Source organism: Rhineura floridana, chromosome 5 (assembly GCF_030035675.1).
Source record: "Rhineura floridana isolate rRhiFlo1 chromosome 5, rRhiFlo1.hap2, whole genome shotgun sequence".
Classification (NCBI taxonomy): Eukaryota; Metazoa; Chordata; class Lepidosauria; order Squamata; family Rhineuridae; genus Rhineura; species Rhineura floridana.
In genome coordinates, this window is record NC_084484.1 from 185,169,463 (window position 1) to 185,194,180 (window position 24,718).

The 24,718-nt window shown below is 42.1% G+C and overlaps 1 protein-coding gene across 1 annotated transcript in view; it reads right to left on the reverse strand.

Annotated features, from left to right (window-relative positions):
• Positions 1-23,008, reverse strand: part of LOC133386133 (disintegrin and metalloproteinase domain-containing protein 9-like) — a 61,997-nt gene extending 38,989 nt beyond the window's left edge. Inside the window, exons 1-5 of the mRNA XM_061629739.1 lie at positions 22,757-23,008; positions 18,507-18,583; positions 5,352-5,436; positions 3,951-4,111; positions 2,558-2,747 (exon numbers count right to left, since the gene is read on the reverse strand). Of these exons, the coding sequence (XP_061485723.1) occupies positions 2,558-2,747; positions 3,951-4,111; positions 5,352-5,436; positions 18,507-18,583; positions 22,757-23,008 (765 nt within the window). The remainder of the gene's footprint in view (positions 1-2,557; positions 2,748-3,950; positions 4,112-5,351; positions 5,437-18,506; positions 18,584-22,756) is intronic.
• Positions 23,009-24,718: the final 1,710 nt, after the last annotated feature.

The following is a 24,718-nucleotide window of genomic DNA, read 5'->3' on the forward strand; positions in this document are numbered from 1 at the left end:
TGGCTGTGTCGAAACTCAATGAAATGGGGTTCAATGTAATGTTCAAAAGGGGTTCAGTGCATATTATGAGAGGTGAAAAAATATTCATGAAAGGAATAGTAAGGAACTCATTGTTCTTCTTACACGTGAAACAAACAAATCATGTACTCATGTGTGCTAATGAGAAACCCCATAATAATTGTGTTCATTTATGGCACAGAAAACTAGGCCATATAGGATATGAAAATGTGGTGAAAACAACAGAGAACAGTAATGATGTGACATTGAGAAACTGTGAAAAATATGTAGACTGCCACGTGTGTAAACAAACTAAGGCAGTTGTGGCTGCTAAGAACAAAGAAGCCATGCCCAGTACAAATGCACCTTATCAATTAATACACGTGGACTTAGTGGGGCCATTTCAACCTACTCAGGGGGGTGCAAGATATTTCCTGACAATAGTTGATGATTTTTCAAAATTCTGCACTGTTTATTTACTAAAAGCTAAAAGTGAAGCTGCAGAGAAACTGAAAAGATTTATTACAAAAATTGAAGTGCAGTTTGGTGTCAAAATACAGAGAATAAGATCAGATCAAGGAGGAGAGTTTTCAGGACACTCTTTTACTGAATACTTGGATAAAAGAGGGATAAAACAGGAGTTAACAGCCCCTTATAGTCCTCATCAGAACGGGTTAGCTGAACGCTGGAACAGGTTGCTTCAGGACTCAATAAGATCAATGCTGTGTGACTCCTCTTTAACACAAGGTTTCTGGGGAGAGTGTGTTCTGTATTCAGCTTACATTCAAAACAGAATATTCCATAAGGCCAGTGGAATGTCTCCTTATCAGAAATTGTATGACAGAAAACCCAGATTAAAACATTTGATTAGGTTTGGAGCAGAATGCTGGGTACATGTTCCCAAAAATAAAAGGACAGGGAAGCTGCAAAGGAGAGTAGACAAAGGGTACATGCTGGGTTTTTAAAACACGTATTACAGAATTTGGATGCCAAAACAAAGGTCTGTGGTGTTAAGCAGAAGCGTGCAAGCAATAGAGCAGGATTGGGAAGAGAAAACATATGTGGAGTTGGGAAACACTGAAGTTAGTAATGAACAAGAACAGGCAGATACAGTACCAATAAAACAAGAAGAAACAGGCAGCAGTAGTGAATCAAGTTCTAGCTCTGAGAGAGAAACAGAGGAATCGCCTGACACAGACACAGACACTAGGGCAGAAATACAACCACGCAGATCAGAGAGAACAACCAAAGGTATTCCACCTGTTAGATTTAAAATAAATTCCATTAAGCATATAGACTTCAGTAACTGGAAAAAGTGGGATGATGGGAATCATGAAAAATAATTGCTGAAAAAAATGTAATAAAAATGATGCTGAGATTGCAATGGAGTAACTGTATTACAAATGATGCTGATGTAAACTGAAGAAAAGAAATGTATCATGTGGAGAAATGTAATTTAAGTGACTGCAAGAAATGTAACTGTAATTGTGATAACAAAAGTTGGAAGAAACATGAAAGATGTAATGTAAATGATAAAGGTTTATGCTATGGAAAAATAGGTGGGGGGTGTTGGCAAAGAAAGAGTGCCTGAATGTATTTTTCCACAGCAGAGTTACAAGGCCAAGAAGCACAGAGTCCGTGCAGATCTCAAGGACAAGTATCCAAGGCAACCAGCTGGCTTTATCTATAAGACTTAGCAGATCTGGCCAGTCGGTGTGGGGGTCGAGGAGTTTGTACAGAGAGAGAGCTTGTGATATATTCTATTGTCAGTAAAGTGACTCTTAAAACTTATTACTTGTCTGGCTCATTGCTTCAACTGGCATCTAGCCTGTCACTATACTGTTCTGCATCCTGGGCATCTGCTTGCGCCAGATACAACATCCAACATTACTTCCAATAAAAGTGCAGAGGACTGCAACCTTAATGGGGTGCATAAACATTTGATTCCACCTTAAACAGCAGCAATAGGTGGTGAAATGGCTCACTGGTGGGAATTCCCTGCCACTGAGGAGTGGTTAAGGGGGGCAGCGGAGGAGGAAGCATGCCCTTACATTAAGCTATTGAGAGAAGTGATGGGGGTGGCAATACAGCCTTGATACAGCCCTGACTGAGCTGCCCGTCTTCACTGCGGCCTCCCAACAGCTGCCAGCAAAAACTGGCTTTCTCCTCTGACTGAGATATAAAAATATTATCTACATGACACCCTTTTTAGGAAGCCCAAAGCCATAGTTAAAAGGAGCAGGTGATATGAAAGACCTTTGCCTGAAAGCCTGGAGAGCCATGGGCAGTCAGATAAGGTAGCTTCTTATGCCCCCTTGGAAGTTATTCCAGGATTTGGGAATTTAAAATGAGAATTAAACCGAAGAAATACAACAGGGAATCAAGACGATACTCAAGTTATAACTAAGGGCCTTGGCATGTTGCTAACAAAACAGGATTTAAGAAGGACTTCAGGACAGATTGAAATGCAAGGAAACCTCATGGTCCTTGAGGGAGGAAGCATATCTGTTTAATAATACCCTCACAGAAAGCAAGTTGGCCTGAACACCTAAGCTCTAACCTCAGCCCTGCCACAGTCACACTCTTCATCGCCTTCCACCACACCATTTCCACATATCTTCATCTCAAATGCATCCTCATGTAGGACCTCAAATGTATCCTTAGGCAAGTTCAGCAAACACACTTTTCCTCGGTTTGATACGAATTCATAATACGCATTTTTGCTGCAGTTACTTAATCTGTGACATCCTCTGTAATAAAATGCAATAAACTATTAAGCAGAACATTAAACCTTTTTATTTTATTTATTTATTTATTATTTATTTATTTATTACATTTATACCCTGCCTTTCTTTTATGAGAAAAACCCAAGGTGGTTGGTTCCCAGGCGGTCTCCCATCCAGGCACTGACCGGACCTAACCCTGCTTAGCTTCAGCAGGGAGCTGGCCTTATGTGCCTTTGGACCATAACCTGGTCCATATAGTTATTTCTATACCACCCAGTAACAAAAAGATTCTCTGAGATACAAATAAAAGTGAAAACTACGAAGAATAAAAATATAACACAGGCATAACATCTAAAACAAACAAAACAACATCAGAATAAAATGAGCAACAAAAAACAATAATACAAAGAATTTAAGTTAAGAATATAAGAGATAAAGCCTGGGAAAATAAAAAGGCATTCACCTGGCCCCCAAAATACCCCTTGGTGAGGGCACTCCACTGAAAAGCCTTCATCTGCCTCATCTCTGAGGATGATCTTGGGGCCCCAGCAGCTATATATGGGACAATCCTCCAGGTAACCTGGACCCAAGGCATGAAAGAGTAAGACTAGCACTTGGACTTGGGCTGGAAACGGACTGGAGCCGGTAGAAATGACAAAGAACTGGCATATTATGACTGCATTGCTCAGTCCCAGTTAACAATCAGTTCAGCTGTAATCAGTGGGGCTTACTTCCAGCTGGGGATGGAAGCATCTGTCTGTTTCAGTTCCCTCAGTTTCTCATTTTCCCAATCAGTTCTCCACATTTCTGCAACAATTTGCCATTTTTAAAAAAAAAAAAATCCTCATGAATATTCTTCAGCGTTTTAGTTTGCCTTCTCTTAAACATATTTTGCATGCAGATTTGACTAATGTATTTTTGCAAGCAATGTCTCTAATACAATGCATTTTTGTACGTTATTAGTATTTTCATTTTTATGCACATTCCCCCCCAATATATGCATTTTTGTAACCATTGTTTGATTGGAGCACTGCATCCAAGAATTCAGAAAAGTGTGCATTTAGAAGGATGGTCATGTTTCGGTCCTAATATTGTTTCAGAAGGTGTAATTAAGTTTTATATGTGAACTGGATTGAATTTCTCCCCAATCCCTATTTCCAACAATTAATGTGATTGTGGATTCGGTTAACTGGAGCTGTAAGCAAGAAAAACTTTAGTGCTACTTACACGGCCGTTGAATACATGATGCAGTGGCCAGGGTCTGAGGTGCAGTTGCAGTCACACATTCTGCCCCTGTGTCCCAGAATGTCATCATGGACAAAGCCAAAGACTGTGTGGCCCAGCTGATGTGCAGCAGATACACCATCATTTGTTAAAGATGATGAAATCTGTGTATGGTGGAGGAAAAAAACAAAGACAGAAAGGTAATTAAGCCGAAAGGAAATTGGAGCAACTCTCCTACAAGGAATGGTTACAACATTTGGGGCTTTTTAGTTTGGAACAAAGGCAAGTAAAAGGAGACATGACAGAGGTGTACAAAATTATTCATGGTGTGGAGAAAGTGGATAGAGAAAAGCCTTTCTCCCTCTCACATAACACTAGAACTTGTGGACATCCAATGAAGCTGATTGTTGGAAGATTCAGGACTGGCAAAAGGAAGGACTTCTTCACGCAGCGCATGGTTAAACTGAGGAACTTGCTCCCACAGGACACAGTGATGGCCACCAACTTGGAGGGCTTTGAAAGAGGATTAGATACATTCATGAAGGAGAAGGCTATTAATGGCCACTAGGCCAGTCACTGCCTCTCAGCCTCAGAGGGAGGCAATGGGAAACCCCCTCTGAATACCGCTTACCATGAAAACCCTGTTCGTAGGGTTGCCATAAGTCGGGATCAACTTGAAGGCAGCCCATTTCCATTTCAGCCACAATGACTATGTTCTCCTTCCACAATCAGAGGCTGTACGCTTCTGAATACCAGTTGCTGGGAATCAAATGTGAGAAGAAGGCAGATGCTCATGGGCTTCCCATAATGAGCTTCTGCTTTGCTACTGTGAGAACAGGATACTGGACTAGACAGGCCTATGGCCTGATTCAGCAGGAGGCTTTTCTTATGTTCTTGGTATAAATGCTGTTAAGAGAGACACAAAGCAGTTCATGCCCATTATGTGTTCCTCTCAGCAACTAGTATTAAGAAACTGGAGCAAACAGAAATAATGTTGCAGAACTCCAGGTGAAAGCGTAGATTTTTCAGTACCCACTAATGGATGACTTTTATTCTGCTCAGTTTGTGCTTTGCACTGTTTATTTATTTATTACATTTATATACTGCCCCATAGTCGAAGCTCTCATCTTATTTATTGCTCTCATCTTATTTATTTTATTATTGTAATAATAATTGTACAGTGATTTGGGGCATCACTGAAGACCCACCAAATTAAAAAATAATAGTAAGAAACCCAAAGCAGCATATGAGCTTCTTGGCTTAGTGCTAGACTATAGAAAGAAGTGAATTAAGAAGAGAGCTTCAGCTATGGGGCGGTATACAAGTGCAAGAAATAAATAAATAAATAAATTAAGGGGCCAGTGACTGGCATGCTCACATCAAGGAATGTACTGCACCACTTACCTTGACAGAAGAAACAGAGACATGATTCTGAAGGCAAAAACGTTCTCCCCGTGACTTTCCAAAGGAATTATTCTCACCCACAATCCTAGAATACAGAAAATGTTAACATTAATGGCATAATTCAGTCCTTAAATTCTATTGGCAGAAGGGAACTGAGGGGAGCTCAAATCTTAATCTTCAGTCCTGAAGACTGGCAAATTCAGCTCCCACTTGGGATCTGGAAAGGGTAGTGGGCTGAGCAGCAGAAATGCCTCTTATAGGCTTAAATGTACAGAAAAGGACACATAAAACTATCAAGAGGCTGGAGCAACCTCTTCCTATGAAAAGAGTTTACAACATTGGGGGCTTTTTAGTTGCATGAAAAAAGCAGGTGGGGGAGACATGACAGAGGATTATGCATGAAGATGGACACAGAAAGGTTTTTCTCCCTCTCATAATAGTGGAACCCAACGGAATGTTAGAAGATCCAGGACAGATAAATTCTTCACACAGCACATAGTTATTTTTTAAATTTTATTATATATTTATAATTTGTAATGTATTCAGATATTAAATAAAATTCGTAGATATATATAATCCACCACGATACATTTATTTATTTATAAAAATATTTATATACCACTGCTCATAAAAAAACAGAGGTTTACAACATATAAAGACAAGATAAAACCATATAAACATTTAAAATCAGAAACCATTATTATAAAAATAAACATCTATTGTAATATATAATATATAATATGTAATATATAATATATAATATTATGAGAGCCAGTGTGGTGCAGTGGTTAAGGTGCTGGACTACGACCTGGTATTCCTCTGAATGCCAGTTGTTGGGCATCACGAGCGGGGAGGGTGATGTTGCACGGATATCCTGTTTGTGGGCTGGAAACCGCAGGAGGGGAGAGTGCTCTTGCCCTCAGGTCCTGCTTGCAGGCTTCCCATGGTCATCTGGTTGGCCATCTGAAGACAGGATGCTGGACTAGATGGGCCTTTGGTCTGATCCAGGAGGGCTCTGCTTATGACTTTAGACCTTGTTGGGCAAGCTGCTCACTTAAATATTCTCCCAATTCTGCTATGCCCCATCATGCCCTGTGGGCTTCCACTCAAGATCAGAACAGGAGGTGGGTGGATGGAGATAGGCTCTAGTCATATATGCTCTCTTGGGACGATGGATCTATTCCCTGACACCACTGTATCTCTCAACAGGTGAATCCTCCAGTGAATGAATCCAAGGGAATATCAGGCAGACAGGCGTATGTGGAGTGGGTGGTGGGTGGGCGGATGTTGTACTGAACTCAGAGGGAAATTAGCATTATCATGCACTTAGCTCATCTACCCCCAGCCAGCCCCCAATGATCACCCAGGCACATGTTTTGTCTGTTCTAGCTGCAAGCCATTGAATTGCATCATTGCTTTGCCTCTATTACCTTGACATGGGCATCTAGGTGTTGGTCGTGAAAGTGATGTCTAGTCTACAGGAGCAATAGGGGCCAATGGAGAAACAGCTTTTCTCAATGGGCCTAGAAGCTGTATTCAGGATTTATGCTCCCTATAAAAGAGAGTGGATTTACTGAAGACGTTTCCAATATCTCAGAGAGGAGGTCAGGTCTCCTGCTCCCCTGGGGCATTCACTATAGCTGCCCAATTTCCCTGCTTTTTAAAGTTTGATAGAAATATCTGTTGGCTAGAGGTACTTTTTAAACCCAAGGGATTTTTGCCTATTAGTAAATTCTATAAAGGTAAGTTTTTGGAAAAAAGAAAAACCCAGCAGGCACACCAGTGTGCTTTGTAATAATATTTGTATAGCACTTTCAAGTGTTCACACACTTGCAATGAAACTTTTTTACCTTACAGGGTTGTTGTAAAGATTACAACTAGACAATGCATGTGTGAAATGCTTTGAACACTTGAAAGTGCTGTGCAAATGTTACAAATCCTGTGACTTTCACTCATCCAACTCTACCATCCTCAGCTATTCAAAGATGTTCTGCCCCCTGAAATGACTCTGCCCATTTGTCCTTGCCGCCCCTTATGCCAGGAATGCCTCTGTGTGACCAACTCCCTTATTTCCTTTGCATTCCTCCTCAAAACTCACCTTTTTTGAGAAGCTTTAAGGTCCTCTCTCTCATCCCTGGACCTTATTATAAGAAAGCCAAAGAATATGTAACTGTAGTAATCACATATTTTCCCCTTGCCTACCCTTGCCTCCATTGCCATTCCCCCCCCCCAGTGTCTATGTTAGATTGTAAGTCCTTTGGGATAGGGACCTGGCATACCTGTTCTTTGTAAAGTACCAGGTACTTGGATTGTGCTAAGTAAATAAATAATAGATGGGACCTGAGATGTCCCCATTTCTAAAAGAAAAGGGGCATTGATAATAGCGGCAGCAGCAGAGAGAACAGGGAAATCAATCACTGTAAACAACAAAAATACAAAAGAGTCTTACGTGAATAAAGAGGCATGGTCGAAATGGACATGAGGCCGAAGCTTAGAAGTAGCATAGTTGTAAAACGCTTGCAAAGTTGAACCACTAACTGTCAGATTGTCTTGTTTTGTCCACACCTCTATTCCTGTTAAAACAATGTGAAGACCTACGTCGTCATATATCTGAAAACAGAAAACGGGAAATCATCCACTTATACAATATGCTGGTATCATCATCATCATCATCATCATTTATTAACCGCCCTTCACCCAAAGATCCAAGGGCGGGTTATAACAATGTTAAAATATGACATTAAAAATAATTTAAGAACAACCTAAAATCCTAAAATAGGCATATATGCATGCACACAGTCATAATAATACTGATTTATCTTACAGGGTTCTTGTAAGGATCACAACTACATTAAGCAGCAGGTGTGCTTTGAACAATTATTAGCACTATACAAATGTTAATAATAATAATAATTTTAGTAGTAGTAGTAGTATGCACATTCCTATGTCCGATGCTCTGGCACTTCACAGCAAAGTAATCCATTTCCATGTTCAGATTATCTCCTGCCTGCTTGTGAGGAGCTCAGCCTTGCTGCAGTTTTAAGTATATCCCCAGTTCCTTGATGACAGAAGCTACATGAAAGTGCATATCGAGCTACATAAGAACAAAAGAGTACAAGAAGAGCCTGCTGGATCAGGCCAATGGCCCAGCTAGTCCAGCATCCTGCTCTTACATTGGGCAACCAGATGCCCATGGGAAACGGTCACATTTGACTTCAAAAGAGGAAACTTCACAAAACTGAGGGGATTGGTAAAAAGAAAGCTGAAAAACAAAGTCCAGAGGGTCACATCACTCGAAAATGCTTGGAAGTTGTTTAAAAACACTCTATTAGAAGCTCAACTGGAGTGCATACCGCAGATCAGAAAAGGTACCGCCAGGGCCAAGAAGATGCCAGCATGGTTAACGAGCAAAGTCAAGGAAGCTCTTAGAGGCAAAAAGTCTTCCTTCAGAAAATGGAAGTCTTGTCCGAATGAAGAAAATAAAAAAGAACACAAACTCTGGCAAAAGAAATGCAAGAAGACAATAAGGGATGCTAAAAAAGAATTTGAGGAGCACATTGCTAAGAACATAAAAACCAACAACAAAAAATTCTATAAATACATTCAAAGCAGGAGACCATCTAGGGAGGCGATTGGACCCTTGGATGATAAGGGAGCCAAAGGTGTACTAAAGAACGATAAGGAGATTGCAGAGAAGCTAAATGAATTCTTTGCATCTGTCTTCACAGTGGAAGATATAGGGCAGATCCCTGAACCTGAACTAACATTTGCAGGAAGGGATTCTGAGGAACTGAGACAAATAGTGGTAATGAGAGAGGAAGTTCTAAGCTTAATGGACAATATAAAAACTGACAAATCACCGGACCTGGATGGCATCCACCTGAGAGTTCTCAAAGAACTCAAATGTGAAATTGCTGATCTGCTAACTAAAATATGTAACTTGTCCCTCGGGTCCTCCTCCGTGCCTGAGGACTGGCAAGTGGCAAATGTAACGCCAAACTTCAAAAAGGGATCCAGAGGGGATCCCGGAAATTACAGGCCAGTTAGCTTAACTTCTGTCCCTGGAAAACTGGTAGAAAGTATTATTAAAGCTAGATTAACTAAGCACATAGAAGAACAAGCCTTGCTGAAGCAGAGCCAGCATGGCTTCTGCAAGGGAAAGTCCTGTCTCAGTAACCTATTAGAATTCTTTGAGAGTGTCAACAAGCATATAGATAGAGGTGATCCAGTGGACATAGTGTACTTAGACTTTCAAAAAGCGTTTGACAAGGTACCTCACCAAAGACTTCTGAGGAAGCTTAGCAATCATGGAATAAGAGGAGAGGTCCTCTTGTGGATAAGGAATTGGTTAAGAAGCAGAAAGCAGAGAGTAGGAATAAATGGACAGTTCTCCCAATGGAGGACTGTAGAAAGTGGAGTCCCTCAAGGATCGGTATTGGGACCTGTACTTTTCAACTTGTTCATTAATGACCTAGAATTAGGAGTGAGCAGTGAAGTGGCCAAGTTTGCTGACGACACTAAATTGTTCAGGGTTGTTAAAACAAAAAGGGATTGCGAAGAGCTCCAAAAAGACCTCTCCAAACTGAGTGAATGGGCGGAAAAATGGCAAATGCAATTCAATATAAACAAGTGTAAAATTATGCATATTGGAGCAAAAAATCTGAATTTCACATATACGCTCATGGGGTCTGAACTGGCGGTGACTGACCAGGAGAGAGACCTCGGGTTGTAGTGGACAGCACGATGAAAATGTCGACCCAGTGTGCGGCAGCTGTGAAAAAGGCAAATTCCATGCTAGCGATAATTAGGAAAGGTATTGAAAATAAAACAGCTGATATCATAATGCCATTGTATAAATCTATGGTGCGGCCGCATTTGGAATACTGTGTACAGTTCTGGTTGCCTCATCTCAAAAAGGATATTCTAGAGTTGGAAAAGGTTCAGAAGAGGGCAACCAGAATGATCAAGGGGATGGAGCGACTCCCTTACGAGGAAAGGTTGCAGCATTTGGGGCTTTTTAGTTTAGAGAAAAGGCGGGTCAGAGGAGACATGATAGAAGTGTATAAAATTATGCATGGCATTGAGAAAGTGGATAGAGAAAAGTTCTTCTCCCTCTCTCATAATACTAGAACTCGTGGACATTCAAAGAAGCTGAATGTGGAAGATTCAGGACAGACAAAAGGAAGTACTTCTTTACTCAGCGCATAGTTAAACTATGGAATTTGCTCCCACAAGATGCAGTAATGGCCACCAGCTTGGCTGGCTTTAAAAGAAGATTAGAAAATTCTTGGAGGACAGGGCTATCAATGGCTACTAGCCATGATGGCTGTGCTGTGCCACCCTAGTCAGAGGCAGCATGCTTCTGAAAACCAGTTGCCGGAAGCCTCAGGTGGGGAGAGTGTTCTTGCACTCGGGTCCTGCTTGCGGGCTTCCCCTAGGCACCTGGTTGGCCACTGTGAGAACAGGATGCTGGACTAGATGGGCCACTGGCCTGATCCAGCAGGCTCTTCTTATGTTCTTATGTTCTTAACCCGCAAGCAGGAGCTGAATGCAAGAGCACTCTCCCTTCCTGCGGTTTCCAGCAACTAGTATTCAGCATCATACTGCCCCCAATCATGGAGGCAGAGAATAGTCATCATGGCTAGTAGCCACTGATTCTCAATATATTTTACTCCTCTTTTAAAGCCTTCTCCATGCCATGCATGATTTTATATACTTCTATCACGTCACCTGAGAGCCAGTGTGGTGTAGTGGTTAAGGTGTTGGACTACGACTTGGGAGACCAGGGTTCAAATCCCCACATAGCCATGAAGCTCACGGGTGGCTTTGGGCCAGTCACTGCCTCTCAGCCTCATGAAAACCCTAGTCATAGGGTTGCCATAAGTCGGAATCGACTTGAAGGCAGTACCTTTACATTATCATGTCACCTCTGACTCACCTTTTCGCTAAACTAAAAAGCCCCAAATGCTCATAAGGGAGTCTCTCCACCCCCTTGATCATTTTGGTTACCCTTTTCTGAACCTTTTCCAACTCTACAATATCTTCTTTGAGGTGAGGCAACCAGAACTGCACACTATATTCCACATGTGGTTGCACCATAGATGTGTATAACAGCAGTATGATATTGGCAGTTTTGTTTTCAGTTCCTTTCCCAATGATCCCTATTTGATTTGCCTTTTTCACAGCTGCCGAGCAAGCTACCTGAAAGTAGTACGTCCAGTCAAAGGGCAAGAGAATCCAGTATGTAACTGCTGCCTTCTACTTTCTGTGTGCATTAGGAGTGACTCTTATTCATTATGCAAAAGACATGAGAACTCCAGGATATACAATGCCTTACTTGCCACCAGACACAACCTAATCAAGTCATCCAAGGAACATCTTTAACTGGCTCATTGAGAGCCCCACTGGAGGAAAGGCCTGAGGCCCTGCCACTATCATTAAGGTTAGGAACACTCCTCCTGACATGTCCATATGGAACTTTGCAAAGCTCATCAATCTTTGCACTCGAACACCATGGCAAGACAGCCAGCTAGGTCCAGCTACGACATAAATCCCTACTCTTCGTTTTTGTGCTGGGAAACTCTTCCCCAAAGACCAAGGTTTCTCAAGGTGCATTTCCATGATGAAAGATGCCCTTTGCTCTCCAAGCTTCACGTTAAGACAGAGGTCTTCACCCCTTTGCTCTACTAGGCAAGACACAGGACACAAGTAAAAAAGTTCCAACAAACGTACTTACATTGTGAAGGACAGATAGAATCTGAAGCACCACCAATATCACTCGAGTTACATTATTATTTTCTCGCTGATACTTAAAAAAAAAAAGGGGGGGGGAGAACCCTTTTGGAACATCAATTCATCCAATCACTGTGAAGAGTAATAGATATCTTCATGGCACACACATCCGTCTTTTCAAACAACCAGTTATTGGCACAACACATGCTCTGTATTGTGCTGCAGATTTGTTGAACGTGCTCCAGAAGTTGTCTTTCCAGACCATTATTATTATTTATTATTATTTATTTTATTTCATTCTTAAACCGCCCATAGCGTGTAGCTCTCTGGGCGGTGAACAAAACAAGATTAAAATCCAGTGTGGGATACACTATATTTTGTACCAGGGAAATTTCAGCTTCTCTTCAAAAGGGTTTTTGTTGTTATGTGCCTTCAAGTTGACTATGACTTATGGCGACTGAAAGAGTGGGATGCAGTTGAACAAATCTCAGGGGTACCTCCTGGATGCACTTTCACTCCACAACCTTCCTCCCACAAAGCTCTGGCATTTTAAAAAATTGTATTTTATGTCATTTCTTTCTGTGCCTATTCTTGTTTAAACCTGGCAATATAAAAAAAATATAGGAGGAAAACATTGTTGTTTTGTTTTTAAAAAGAGGGGTAATGATGCAGTCTTGGAATGGGGAATTGTGGGACAAACACTGCAAAGGCTAAAATGCACTCGATGATCGTCTAGAATAGTCCTGATTCATGCAAAACTTCCTGTATATTATCTCTCATCTTTTGCTCTCTCCCCCATCACCCTTTAAGGATGCAATCCCACACACACTTATCTCGGAGTAAGTCTTGCTGAACTCAGAAGGATTTATTTCTGAATGAACAGAAGAAACCTACTCAGCCAGAGGTGGCTCCAAGTTTGAACCCCCCAACCCAGTGCTCTCTAGTGAGCTCTCTTCTAGATTGGTGGGCAAAGCTGCTGATGACATTCATGGGCAGCAGTAGAATGCCACTGTCATCACTGTCTGGCCTTGAGCCCAGAGAAGGAAGATGAACTGATTGAGTCAAGATGCTGTTATGCTACAGGCTAGGGAATTGGACTGGGCTCCTGAGACTGTCAGGGGCCACTGAGCTGGGAGCTGGTGGGCAGGGCCCCACAGAATCAGAGCCAAGACACTCACAAGAGCTTTCTTCTGAGCCCAAGAAGTTGAGTGCCTCCAGTGTTACTTTGCCTGCCCAATGATGCAAGGAGCACCCCAAACACAAGGCTACAGAGAGAAGTGGTTGTCTGGAGGGCAGGGAGCTGGCCCTTTAAGAATGTCCATTCTTCAGGCAAGTTTTGGAGCAGTGGACTGGAGGCAGAGGCTCCGAAGGTCTCAGGTCAGCTTTTGCTGAAGTAGGTTGTTAGCTGAGAATTGTGTGGCAGCCATTAGCCCAAACCTTTCTCTTTCTGGTACGCTTGGAATGGAGAGACACGCCCCAAGCCTTCCTATGGAGACTGGGGAGGGAACGTTAATTCCAAGAGATGGAGACCTACCAGGGGCTTGAAATATGGCAGAGTAACGGGCATATGTGTGGGAAAGCCCTGCTTAACAGCATGGCTTTTTGGTACATTTGTATTCCATCTTTCTGTCATGGAGCTCAAGGCAGTCATCAGAGGGTTACCAGGTAATCTCCCATCCAGACACTGATCAGACCCAGACCTGCTTAGCTTCAGCAAGATTCTTGCATTATCAGTTCAGGCCACGTCAAGGGATGGATTAGGCCAGGAGTAGCCAACATGGTGCCCTCCCAATATCACTGGACCAATTCCCATCAATCCCAGCCAGCAGGGCCAATTATCAGGGCTGATGAGAGTTGTAGCCCGCAACCTCTGGAGAGCACCACATGGTATACCCCTGGCCTAAACAATCCTTAGCTTAATTCCAGAACGCTGTGCTTCTGAAGATGGAGTTATTACCTGCGGCTAAGTCACTGGCATGACCCATTGTTTGTAGAGGCTATTATTTGTACTATCCACACCTCAGTGGCTGAATTCTCCTCCTATTGCCTCCTATTGCACTGGGTTTGCAAACCTCTATGGGGGGGGGAGCAGAGAAAGAATCCACCCACAAGAGGCTAATGGCCCTTCCCCAGAAAAATGGTCTTAAGAAGTCTGACAAAACAAATTGTACTGCAAAGATTAGAGGAAGTAGCTGTCCTTCCATCAAATGTGACCATCAAGATAAGTAGAAAGTTTCTCTCCACTTGTATTAGCTTTTGCAACGAATTACCCAATGAGGAGAATTACTAATCTGAACATCAGTATTGCTCTTTCCTAACCATATAATGTCACATAGACTGTAGTGCTGAAAAGTAAACTTAAAGTGACTAAACAGTAAACAATGCATATATAACTACTACAACGAAGAGTATAGGTTATCATAACTTACAATGGAATTGTCGCAAACAGCAAAATACTCTAGGTATCTGGATGGTGCTTCAGTTCCAGGAAACTCTGTCTAAAATGAAATGCACACAGCTCAGGGTTTGGGGTGGGAAATCAAAGCAATGTAGAACTGCAGACATTCTACCACTGCCCAGGTAACCCATGGGGCTGATGTGCAGGAAGCAGAAGATGCAGCCAGCAAATCTGATTCATCTAATGTTGGTTCCAACGAAGTCAAGTTCGCCAGGAAAGCAGCAGAACTGGCAGGTCTGGAGTGTGGGTTGTGCATATTCCATAAGTGCCATCTGCATCTATCGCAGAAGTGGGCAATTACAACTTTTATTCTGTGTGTGTAGACACATGCAGCACAATTCCAGCGTTTCATCTATATAACGATGAAGCCTAGAAACTCTGGGACTGTGTCGCATGTATTGGTGAAGGCTTCAAAAGAGAAGCAGACCTGGGCAGGGTCTATGACGGGGTTGAGGCACCAATGGCCTTCCAGAGATTTTTTGATCACAGTTTCCATGATCTCTAATGATTGGCTAAGGATTATGGGAGTTGGAGTTCAAGAAAGTTCATGGCTTTAAACTTTGTATGGTTTTTTAAAATTGTATATTTGTTTTTAATGTTCAATGTCTTTAATTTTTGTAAACCACCCAGAGAGCTTTGGCTATGGGGTGGTATACAAATGTAATAAATAAATAAATAAATAAATAATAAACAACATCTGAAGGGCCACAGGTTCCCCATTCCTGATGGCTTCAGAGACTGTAGCTCAATGATAGGGCATCTGCAAAAGGGCCCTAGGGTTCAATATCCAGCATTTCCAGGTAGAGCTTGGAAAGAACCTAATCTGAAACATTTGATAAAGGCCACTGCACCATCAGTATACTCATCATGACTGAGCTGGATGGAACAACCGTCTAAGGCAGCTTCCTAAGTTCATGTCCCTACGACATGTATTCACCTGAGCCCTTGCCCTGATTACTGCAAAGATAGACCCCCATTTCCATACTCTTCCTTTCCTCTGCCACCCCCAATCTTTGCCAGAAAATTTGAAAACTTGATTGCTGGAGGCATAATTATGCAAAACAAGCGTATGTATATGCAGATTAGGCATATATTTACATCAACGGTACTAAAATGACAACAGCAATTTAGTCAGTTGCCAAATTTATTTATTTTTTCAATTTTATTTCAGAATTTATAAACTAATACATTCAAAGGATATCCAAGAGGTGTACAAAATATAGAAGATAATACAAATCATAAAACAGTATGAAAAACATGAAGTCCACAAGAAGCTGCAGAAATAAAATGTATTGGAATTTAGGAAAGGAAAACAATGGGATTTCTTCCAGTTCTAGGGGGAGGAGAATTCTAGCCACTGTGAGAACAGGCTGCTGGGCTAGCTGGGCCATAGGGCTGATACAGCAGGCTCTCATTTTATTGTCAGACCTGACGCCACTAGGCTAAAAGCCCACGCTCAAGTCACAGCACGCTTGACCACAGGGGCATGCAATACCATCAACCAATCTTCAACCATCTCTGTTATCTTTTTGGCGCCTATTGAAGACCTTCCCCTTTCAACAAGCCTTTTAAGTTGAGATCTTATCCCAGTCTGCATCTGTGTTGGAATAGCATTTTAAGATATTTTTAAACCTTTTTTTTAAAAAAAATGTTTTTAATCTTTTTTTAAAAAAAAAATATTTTGAAGCTTTAAAAAAAATGTTTTTAAAGATGTTTTGCTTTAATGTATTTTAAAGTCTGTTCCATGATGTTTTAAAGTGTTTTTAGTGCTTTTGTTTGCTGCCTTGGGCTCCTGCTGGGAGGAAGGGTAGGATATAAATCAAATAATAAATAAATTAAATAAATAAAAGGGGAATGAAAGATATTAAAAAACTTTTTCTAAAAAGTTGCTAAAAAGTTATCATTGATCTAGGGGTGGGGAATAAACAGCCAATCATTTCTTGTACAATAAAGACAATTGCAGAGAATAGTGATTGCTGAGCAAGAGACCATCCTTTTGAACCCGGCAACTTAAGAAATAGTTGGCCAGTAAGCACTATAATTAGGACAGCAATATGCAATAGCAAGAGAGTTAGCACTGGGACTGAAGAACAAATGTTAAGCAACAGCCTGAAACCATGTATAGTTGAGCTATGATGCCCTTGTGCAAGGAGGTACAGAAACTAAGCAGTCAGAAAATCCTGACTTTGCAAAAATTGCCCATTGCTTTTACTGATGAATACCTTGCTTAAGTAATGTTGCTTTTCAGTGAGGTAGAAATATCCACAGAAATAATAGGAAAGATTTTGAACATTCCTATTGAAACCCACAGTGCACACTCTGGATCACATAGGACAGATGTATAGAAGCACATTGTACCAATGGTAGGTATTTTATCTTCACATTCACAGATCCATAAATTTTAAGACATGGTTCCTAGGCTTAGAACATTTACTTCTCCCACCCCTGGAGTATATAGTTTGCACTGATTACTCAGGTTTAGTGAACAAAAACTTACAATCTTTTCAGAGGGGTCTGAGGCTGGACTAAATTCTTTTTCATGTCTTGCCAGCTCATCCTGGGCTTCAGGAATTCCCCTGCATGGTTCCTGATGTTCTGGGGCCACGCGATAGATAAGGTGCTGAAATGCAGAGGAACCCTCAACAGGATGTATTTCGTACTTTAAGTTTCCAATCTGTACATATCCCCTGAAAAATTTCAAAAGGATAATGGGGCAGTTACACAAGCTACATAAAAATCTAATCTATCTATCTATCCACACACACACATACAAATATACTGAATCTGTTCAAGTTTAAGTTCTTACATCAAAAACAATGACAGAGTGATGTTCTCAAGGACATTCTTGAGGGACACAAGGATGTTCTCCCCATTAGCCACAATGAGGATAGCCATCTTTTCTCCCTAAGAATTAATTGTAGTGCAATTCACAAGAGTATTCTGTCCCAGCAATGTGATGTGGTTTTGATGAGGAGCCAAGCTGGGACAGAATTAGGAAAAAGAAGAAAAACCTTCAGTCACCTCATCTTTAATGGTAAGACTCCCTCACTCCCAATTCTTAAAATTCATTGCTCTCCAAAGTTTAACACCATCTTTGGGGGGAGGGTGTTTTGGCCCACCCCCAAAACTTATGAAATTCACTTCAGTGGGATACTTTGGCCCAACACTAATTAGTGCATGGGATGTGGTTACCAAGGTGGCTATTGGGAAGGACAGTCATTATTGGTGCAATCTAGGCTTGCATTTTGCTTTCAATTATTCCTATTACATGATATCAATTGTACAGCAGGTGGGTGTGACTTGGCCAAAATAGCCTGGTGGGCAAAATGAAGAAGCCTAAATAGGCCCATACAGGGTTGTTGTAGGTATTACAACTAGATAACGCATGTGAAGCACTTTTAACACTTGAAAGCGCTATATGGTGCTGTTGATGCTGCTGATCTTGGGATGGGGGAGAGTGAGTTGACAGTATAGTTCAGTAAGCATTCTATAAAAGCTGCAAATACAGTTGACCCAAGTATAGAGTAGACCACTCCTATTTATGGCTGGAGAGAGACTTGTGTTGTGTGCACTCATCCATCGATCAAAGCCATAGCTAGGGAGAAAGCACTTGTGACCTTTAACAATGGTCAATTCCCCATGATTTCTTAGCATCTTTGTTTATGTGTGCTGGGGTTACACATCAGTTCAGGATTCAAGTACAAACAGACCTTGAAGGGTGTGAGTGTGTGTGCGAGAGAGAGATCAGATCTTCTCCCAAGTGGAACAGCCCTATTTTGCAGCTTCGAGCATGAGACCAACAACACCAACACAGGGCTTGCTTGCAAGCTGCACTCATCTTGATGGGTTTCAAGTTCTACAGGCCTGAGAATAAGAAGAGCTGGAGGGGCAGAACATGCCCTTCATCTTAACCCCCAGATCCACAGCAGTATTTTCAAGCAGTCAGTCACAGGAGACGCCATTACCAAAGCCCGCTGCAGGTGGAGAGGATGGCATCAGAGTCTGGGGCACCTTCCACATATCCACTATAATAGCAGTCAACCTGCAAGGTTGAAAAACAGTGCCTCAGAACACGGATTAGAACAAAATGGAATGGACCAGAATAGGTTTTATCAAACTAGCTACACATGGCTCAAAGACAGGAATCTTTGCTAACCTACACAAATTATTGTTCATAATTGACATGTTGATCACATATAAGTGATGCAGCTGGGATGGGCTTCATGATGAAGGAAATGCACAGCCTGGGTGAGGACAGGTGGCAAAGAAGGAGGACCCTGATAAGATCTGCCAACAGACTTGCTTCTTTTTAAAAGGAAAATGAGGAGGATCCAGTTTACTAGTTCTGATGTGTTTGTTAGGTTAGGCAATTACAGTACTAAGAGGCTGTCCCTGATCCAGCAGGGAGCTGCCGTATTTGTGGCCTCCTGACATCACAAAGTCCCATTCAGCAGTTGAGGATGCACAAATGTGTATTCTCACACTGATAATTGGCAATACGTTTGAAAGGAGAAGGAAAAGGAATTGATCATGTGTCCTGCTTCTCTTCTCATCTTTCAAGCAGATGACTTGGAATATGGCCGCCCTGGGCTCCTGCCGGGAGCAAGGGCGGGATATAAATAAAATAAATAAATATTTGGCTGGTGCTATGAATGACTTCTGGATGTTGCCTTCTAGAGTCAGGAGGAATTGTGCATGTGGGTAACAAGTTCTACAGTTCTACAAATGTCACGTGTGCATGTCCCTTGCTGGATTTGGGCATTTGTGTTTAAATATTGGCCAAGACAAAACAAGGACAAAACTTCTTTCTGCTTTAACTGTCATCTAAACAGACTAAGGAGAAATAAAAATATGTAAAAGGCTAACTAAAATTATTGACACACTTTCTGTTGTTAATTTTGATTTGTAAGCCTGAGGCAAGGCCTGTGTATGTCTTACTTTCCTTTATATACAGCACTGCACCCAATACTGCCAGCAGCCTTATGCATTGCATTCTAAGCTGCAAGGTTGCAAGCTGCTTTGAGAGACAACTCTTGTCCAAAAGAAAAGAACAAATGTGCCATCAAGAAGGTTAGGGGCTGATTGTCCACAATAAGTAGTTAATTTACATTTAATCACCACCTCTTAAGGTTCCCAGTACCTCTCCCTTAACAATGCAAGCTTTTTCTTTTCTTTAATGACCATTTGGCTCATCTTAACACTGTATTATGACGACTGTCTGTAAACCATTACACAGGTATTAACCATATGTTGGCCCAGTTTGAGAGTATTTAACTCCACTTGAAACAAAACAAAATGCAACCCCTGTCATTTTTTTTATAATCCACATTTTTTACATTTTTATCTTTCTTAACAAATGAATAAAATGTACCCTAATATACGGGTGATCTTCCTGACGTTTTCCTTTTGAATTATAAGAGTAAACAGGCATATTCCGAAATATAAAGAATCTGCAAATAAAACACTAGTATTATCATCATCAGTTTATTGTATGGTCATAGACCCGTTATACAAATAAGAAAATCAAAACAGGCAAGATAAAAAAGATAAACAAGTAGGTACGTCTAGCACAAGAAAATCAACACGAAATACTAGAAATGTATTTACTGCGTAAAAGTTGGGCCGTGTGGAGAAATTTGGCAGCCCCAAGCAATATTAATTTATCTGTGCCGGATAAAAGGAACTTCAGTTTGTCCAAGGTTGTACCTCCAAGCAAATTCACGATCAAGGGATTTAGGAACTTGGTGCGTTCAGTGGAGTAAAGAGGACAAATAAAAAGAACATGAAACAGAGATTCAATTTCATTAAATCAGCAGGGGCAGAAGTGGTTAGCATGTGGGATGCCCCGAAAATGACCTTCAAGAAGGGCTGATACTAAGCAATTAAATCTAGCCCTGGTAAAAACCAATCTGTAGCGCGGCAGATCTAAAAATTCAAGATACGGGGCAGGAAAGGGGGAAAAGAACCTCAATCCAGAGTAAAGGGGGGAACAGGTTTTAGCGGCATTGGTTATGTCACACTGAAGATCTATGTCCTTTAGGCGTCTGTTAATGGTCATTTTGGCAGTGCCAAAATCAAGTGTGGCTAAAAACTCCGTAGAGAGGCCAAGAGAGGAAAGTTTGTGCTGAACCACTTTGGCCCAGGAACTGCTGAAGTGGTCAATCTGCATGGCATTAAGATATCCCGGTGCAGGATCAGCGAATACTATCTTGGAACAGAAACACAATGTTCGGGACCAAGAAAGACATTCTAAAGAGGAGAGCCCGGCCTCGAGTCTTAAGACTGCATTAGGGACACAACGGGGCACTCCAAAAATGGAGCGGAGGAAATTGGAAAGAACAGCCTCAATTTTGGGACAGAAATTCGCAATCCAGATTGGGCTTCCATAGAGGAGCTGGGGGGCAATTTTAGCGGAGAAGACTCTGGTGGCAGCAGGTATGAATTGCCCGCCTTTAGAAAAAAAATAGCGAAATAGCGCTTTAGCCAAGAGCTTGGCCGTGGATACAGAGGAGCATAGGTGGAGGGTCCAGGAGAGTGAAGAGTGGAACATTATCCCCAAATACTTATACTCCCTGACTTGGGAAATCCTCTGACCTTTAATTCGCCAGTCTGAAATAGAAGGCCGAGAAGAAAAAACCAAGATTTTAGTTTTTGAAAAATTAATGGTCAAGAAATTTTCATCACAATAGGCCATGTAAGCACGAAAGAGTCGTCTAAGGCCTATTCTAGATAGGGACAGAAGAGCCGTGTTGTCGGCGTAAAGTAGCAGAGGACAGGCATGGTCTGCTGTTTTGGGAGGATGAAAAATAGCCGAGTGACAAAATGAACTAAGGTCATTTAGATAAAGATTAAAGAGGGTAGGGGCCAATATGCAGCCCTGCCCCACCCCTCTGGTATTTTATTTATTTATTTATTTATTTATTCTTGGGTTTATGAGTCGCCCGTCTGGCTGGTTACCCAGCCACTCTGGGCGACGTACAAAACAGAATAATACATTAGACATTAAGCATACCATAAGCATTAAAAATTTTAAAACATACAGTAAAAGTTTCAACCCATCCCAAAAGCCTGCCTGAAGAGCCAAGTCTTTAAAGTCCGGCGGAAGCTCATCACAGAGGGGGCATGTCGGAGATCATTTGGGAGGGAGTTCCATAGGGTGGGGGCCAATATTGAGAAAGCCCTCTCTCTGGTCCTCACCAGCCTAGCTGATTTAACCGGTGGGATCGAGAGAAGGTCTTGAGAGGCTGATCTTGTTGAGCGGCATCCCTGACGGTGCTGGAGGCGCTCCTTCAGATAAACTGGGCCCAAACCGTATAGGGTTTTAAAGGTCAAAACCAACACCTTGAATTGGGCCCGGTAAACAACTATTCCGGTAACTGGAATAGGGTTGGTAAGGGAGCCATCTGTTCCACACCGAACCCGTAGAGTGGAAGGTTGATGAAGTTGAAAAATAAGAAAAAGGAGTCTTTTGTCAATGGTGGTTTGCAAGAGCTTTGCCCAAAGCCTGTCTCTAGGAATTGAGTCGAAGGCCGATTTAAGATCGATAAAGGCCACATAAAGACCATTCCCTAGGGGGCCGGTATACTTTCCCGTGAGGTGGTTTAACAGGGCACAATGGACTTTCTAAAACCAGCCTATTCGTGGCCTAAGATATTCTCCTCCTCAATCCAGGTGGTAAGTCTACCGTTAAGGTATCTAGCATATAGTTTCCCAACGGTAGAGAGCAGACTAGTGGGTCTAACATTCTGAGGGTTATCCTGAGGTCCCTTTTTATAAATGGGAATCACAATAGCATCGAGCCAGGAAGCGGGGATAAAACCAGAATTGTTTATCCATGTAAAAAGGTTGGAGAGGAGGGGGGCCCACCATGCTGATTGTGACTTCAAAAGGTCAGGAGGGATGGCATCAGGGCCGGGGGCTTTACCAGCCTTCAGGCTTTAATAAGAGAAATAATCTCATTCTGCGAGACAGGGGGCCAAAGGGGAAGGTCCTGGAAGTCAAAGCTGTCTAGCCTATTGAAAGAAAAGGATGTGGGCTCCTTAAACAAATCGGAAAAGTGTTTTTCCCAGACGTGGGAAGGAATATGGCAAGCAACCGGATTTGAAGAGGACAGGGCATCCGTGACCAGAGCCCAGAAGAGCTTAGAATCATTAAGTTTAGAGGCGTTGATTAGCGCCTTTCACCCGGCGAGAGTAGCTTGTCTCTTTTTAGAGACCAAACGGAATTTGTAAAAGCGCTTGGCAATGTAATATTCCGTCGGCAAATAGTTGGAATTATTGCTTCTATAGGTGAGATAGATCCTCCTCAAATTTTTCTTGGCAGCGACGCACTCATTGTCAAACCAACGGGTAGGGCGGAAGGAGCCGCGAGGCTTTGAATGGCGAGAGTTAAATTTTAGGAAGGGGTCCAGGGCAAGGGCCAAGTTGGAGTAGGCAGCTAATTTAAATTGGGGATCAGTAGCATTCATAATGCGTTCTTTATGAGCAAGGGCCAAAGGGGATTCTAAGAAGGCAGCTATCCTAGCTGAAATGTCTGAAGACCATTTAAACCTCCTATGTCTAGGGGAGAAGGAATTATGGGTATAAATGATGTTGGGTTTTAGATGGACAGACTCTGGAGGTGAGAGTGAAAACATTAATGGGAGATGGTCGCTATCCAATCTATTGCCCACTGCAAAATAGGCAATAAAGTTGAGTAAAAAGGAAGAAACCAAAACGTAATTGACCACACTACTGCCCCGCCCCGAGATGAAGGTGAATTCAGCACGGCTGTCAAACCTGTGGTATCCATTCAAAATCATCAAGTTAAAACAGCCCGCCAAGAGCAGCAGGCGAGTGCCACCATAATTCACCTTTTGGTCTTTGGATGACCAATCGTGGGGGGACATTATGTTAGTAAGATCTATAGCTTCCCAAAGATTGGAAGAAAAAAGGCTGGAGTTGTTGGGACCTATCCTAGCGTTGAAATCGCCCATAATGATAAGAGGTATATGAGGATGGCGGGACTCAATGTCAAGGATATAGCTCTCCAAGGTCTCCCAGGCCGAAGAGACATCCCTCCTGGCCGAAAAGGGGGGGATATAAACATTAATCAAAAGGAGGGATAGGGCACTGGATTCTAGCAAGGCGGCCATAACCATATTGCCGCAAGAGGGAAGCTTGGATAGTGAAACGGCCAGGGAAGTTGCGAAAAGGATAGCAAGGCCAGCCCTAGGTCTGCCTTTGCCCCTGGGGGAGGCGGCTGGGAGATCAATAGAAGAAAAGCCATCAAGGATAATTGTATCGGTTGCCCAGGTTTCCTGTAAAAAAATCACATCAAAATTAGCCAGGAAAGATAACACATCCGGCAAGTTGCGCTTGGAGGCCCAGCCAGCAATATTCCAAGATAGAAGGTTAAGTGGAGCAGTAAAACTCTCAAGGTTGGGCAGGGAAGGCTGGGGAAAAGGGCGGAGAGGAGGTAGGTTGGGAAAGCAAGCTATAGGTTGTCAGTGGATCACCTCAGGGGCGGGGGAGGCGGGGTGTGAGTCAGGAATGGCATGGGGACCATGTGGGGGAAGGGAAAACACTAGTATTAGAAATGTAGGATGTACTTGCTATTTAAGTGCTGTCTCTAGAATCAGTGACTGATTTTTTATTATTGTCCACTTCTGTTTGTAATTTCAATTAAGATGCCCATGTTGTTATGTGCCTTCAAGTCGACTACGACTTATGGTGACCCTATGAATCAGTGACCTCCAAGAGCATCTGTCATGATCCACCTTGTTCAGATCTTGTAAGTTCAGGTCTGTGGCTTCCTTTATGGAATCAATCCATCTCTTGTTTGGCCTTCCTCTTTTTCTACTCCCTTGTTTTTCCCGGCATCATTGTCTTTTCTAGTGAATCATGTCTTCTCATGATGTGTCCAAAGTATGATAACCTTAGTTTCATCATTTTAGCTTCTAATGATAAAGATGCCCATATTGACATCTTAATTTCACCTGCTGTAGAATTCATTCTTCTACAGCATAAGAAAATCCCCAAGAATTTACAGTTAATATCCCAATCCTAAAAAAATTATTTACTTATTTAAAGCATTTTCATCCCAGTTTTCAGGCCAAAAAGGCTCCCAGAGCAGCTTACAATTGTCCCTGGAGCAGCCACAATTGTCCCTGCCTTCTAAAAGACACTACACCCAAGGA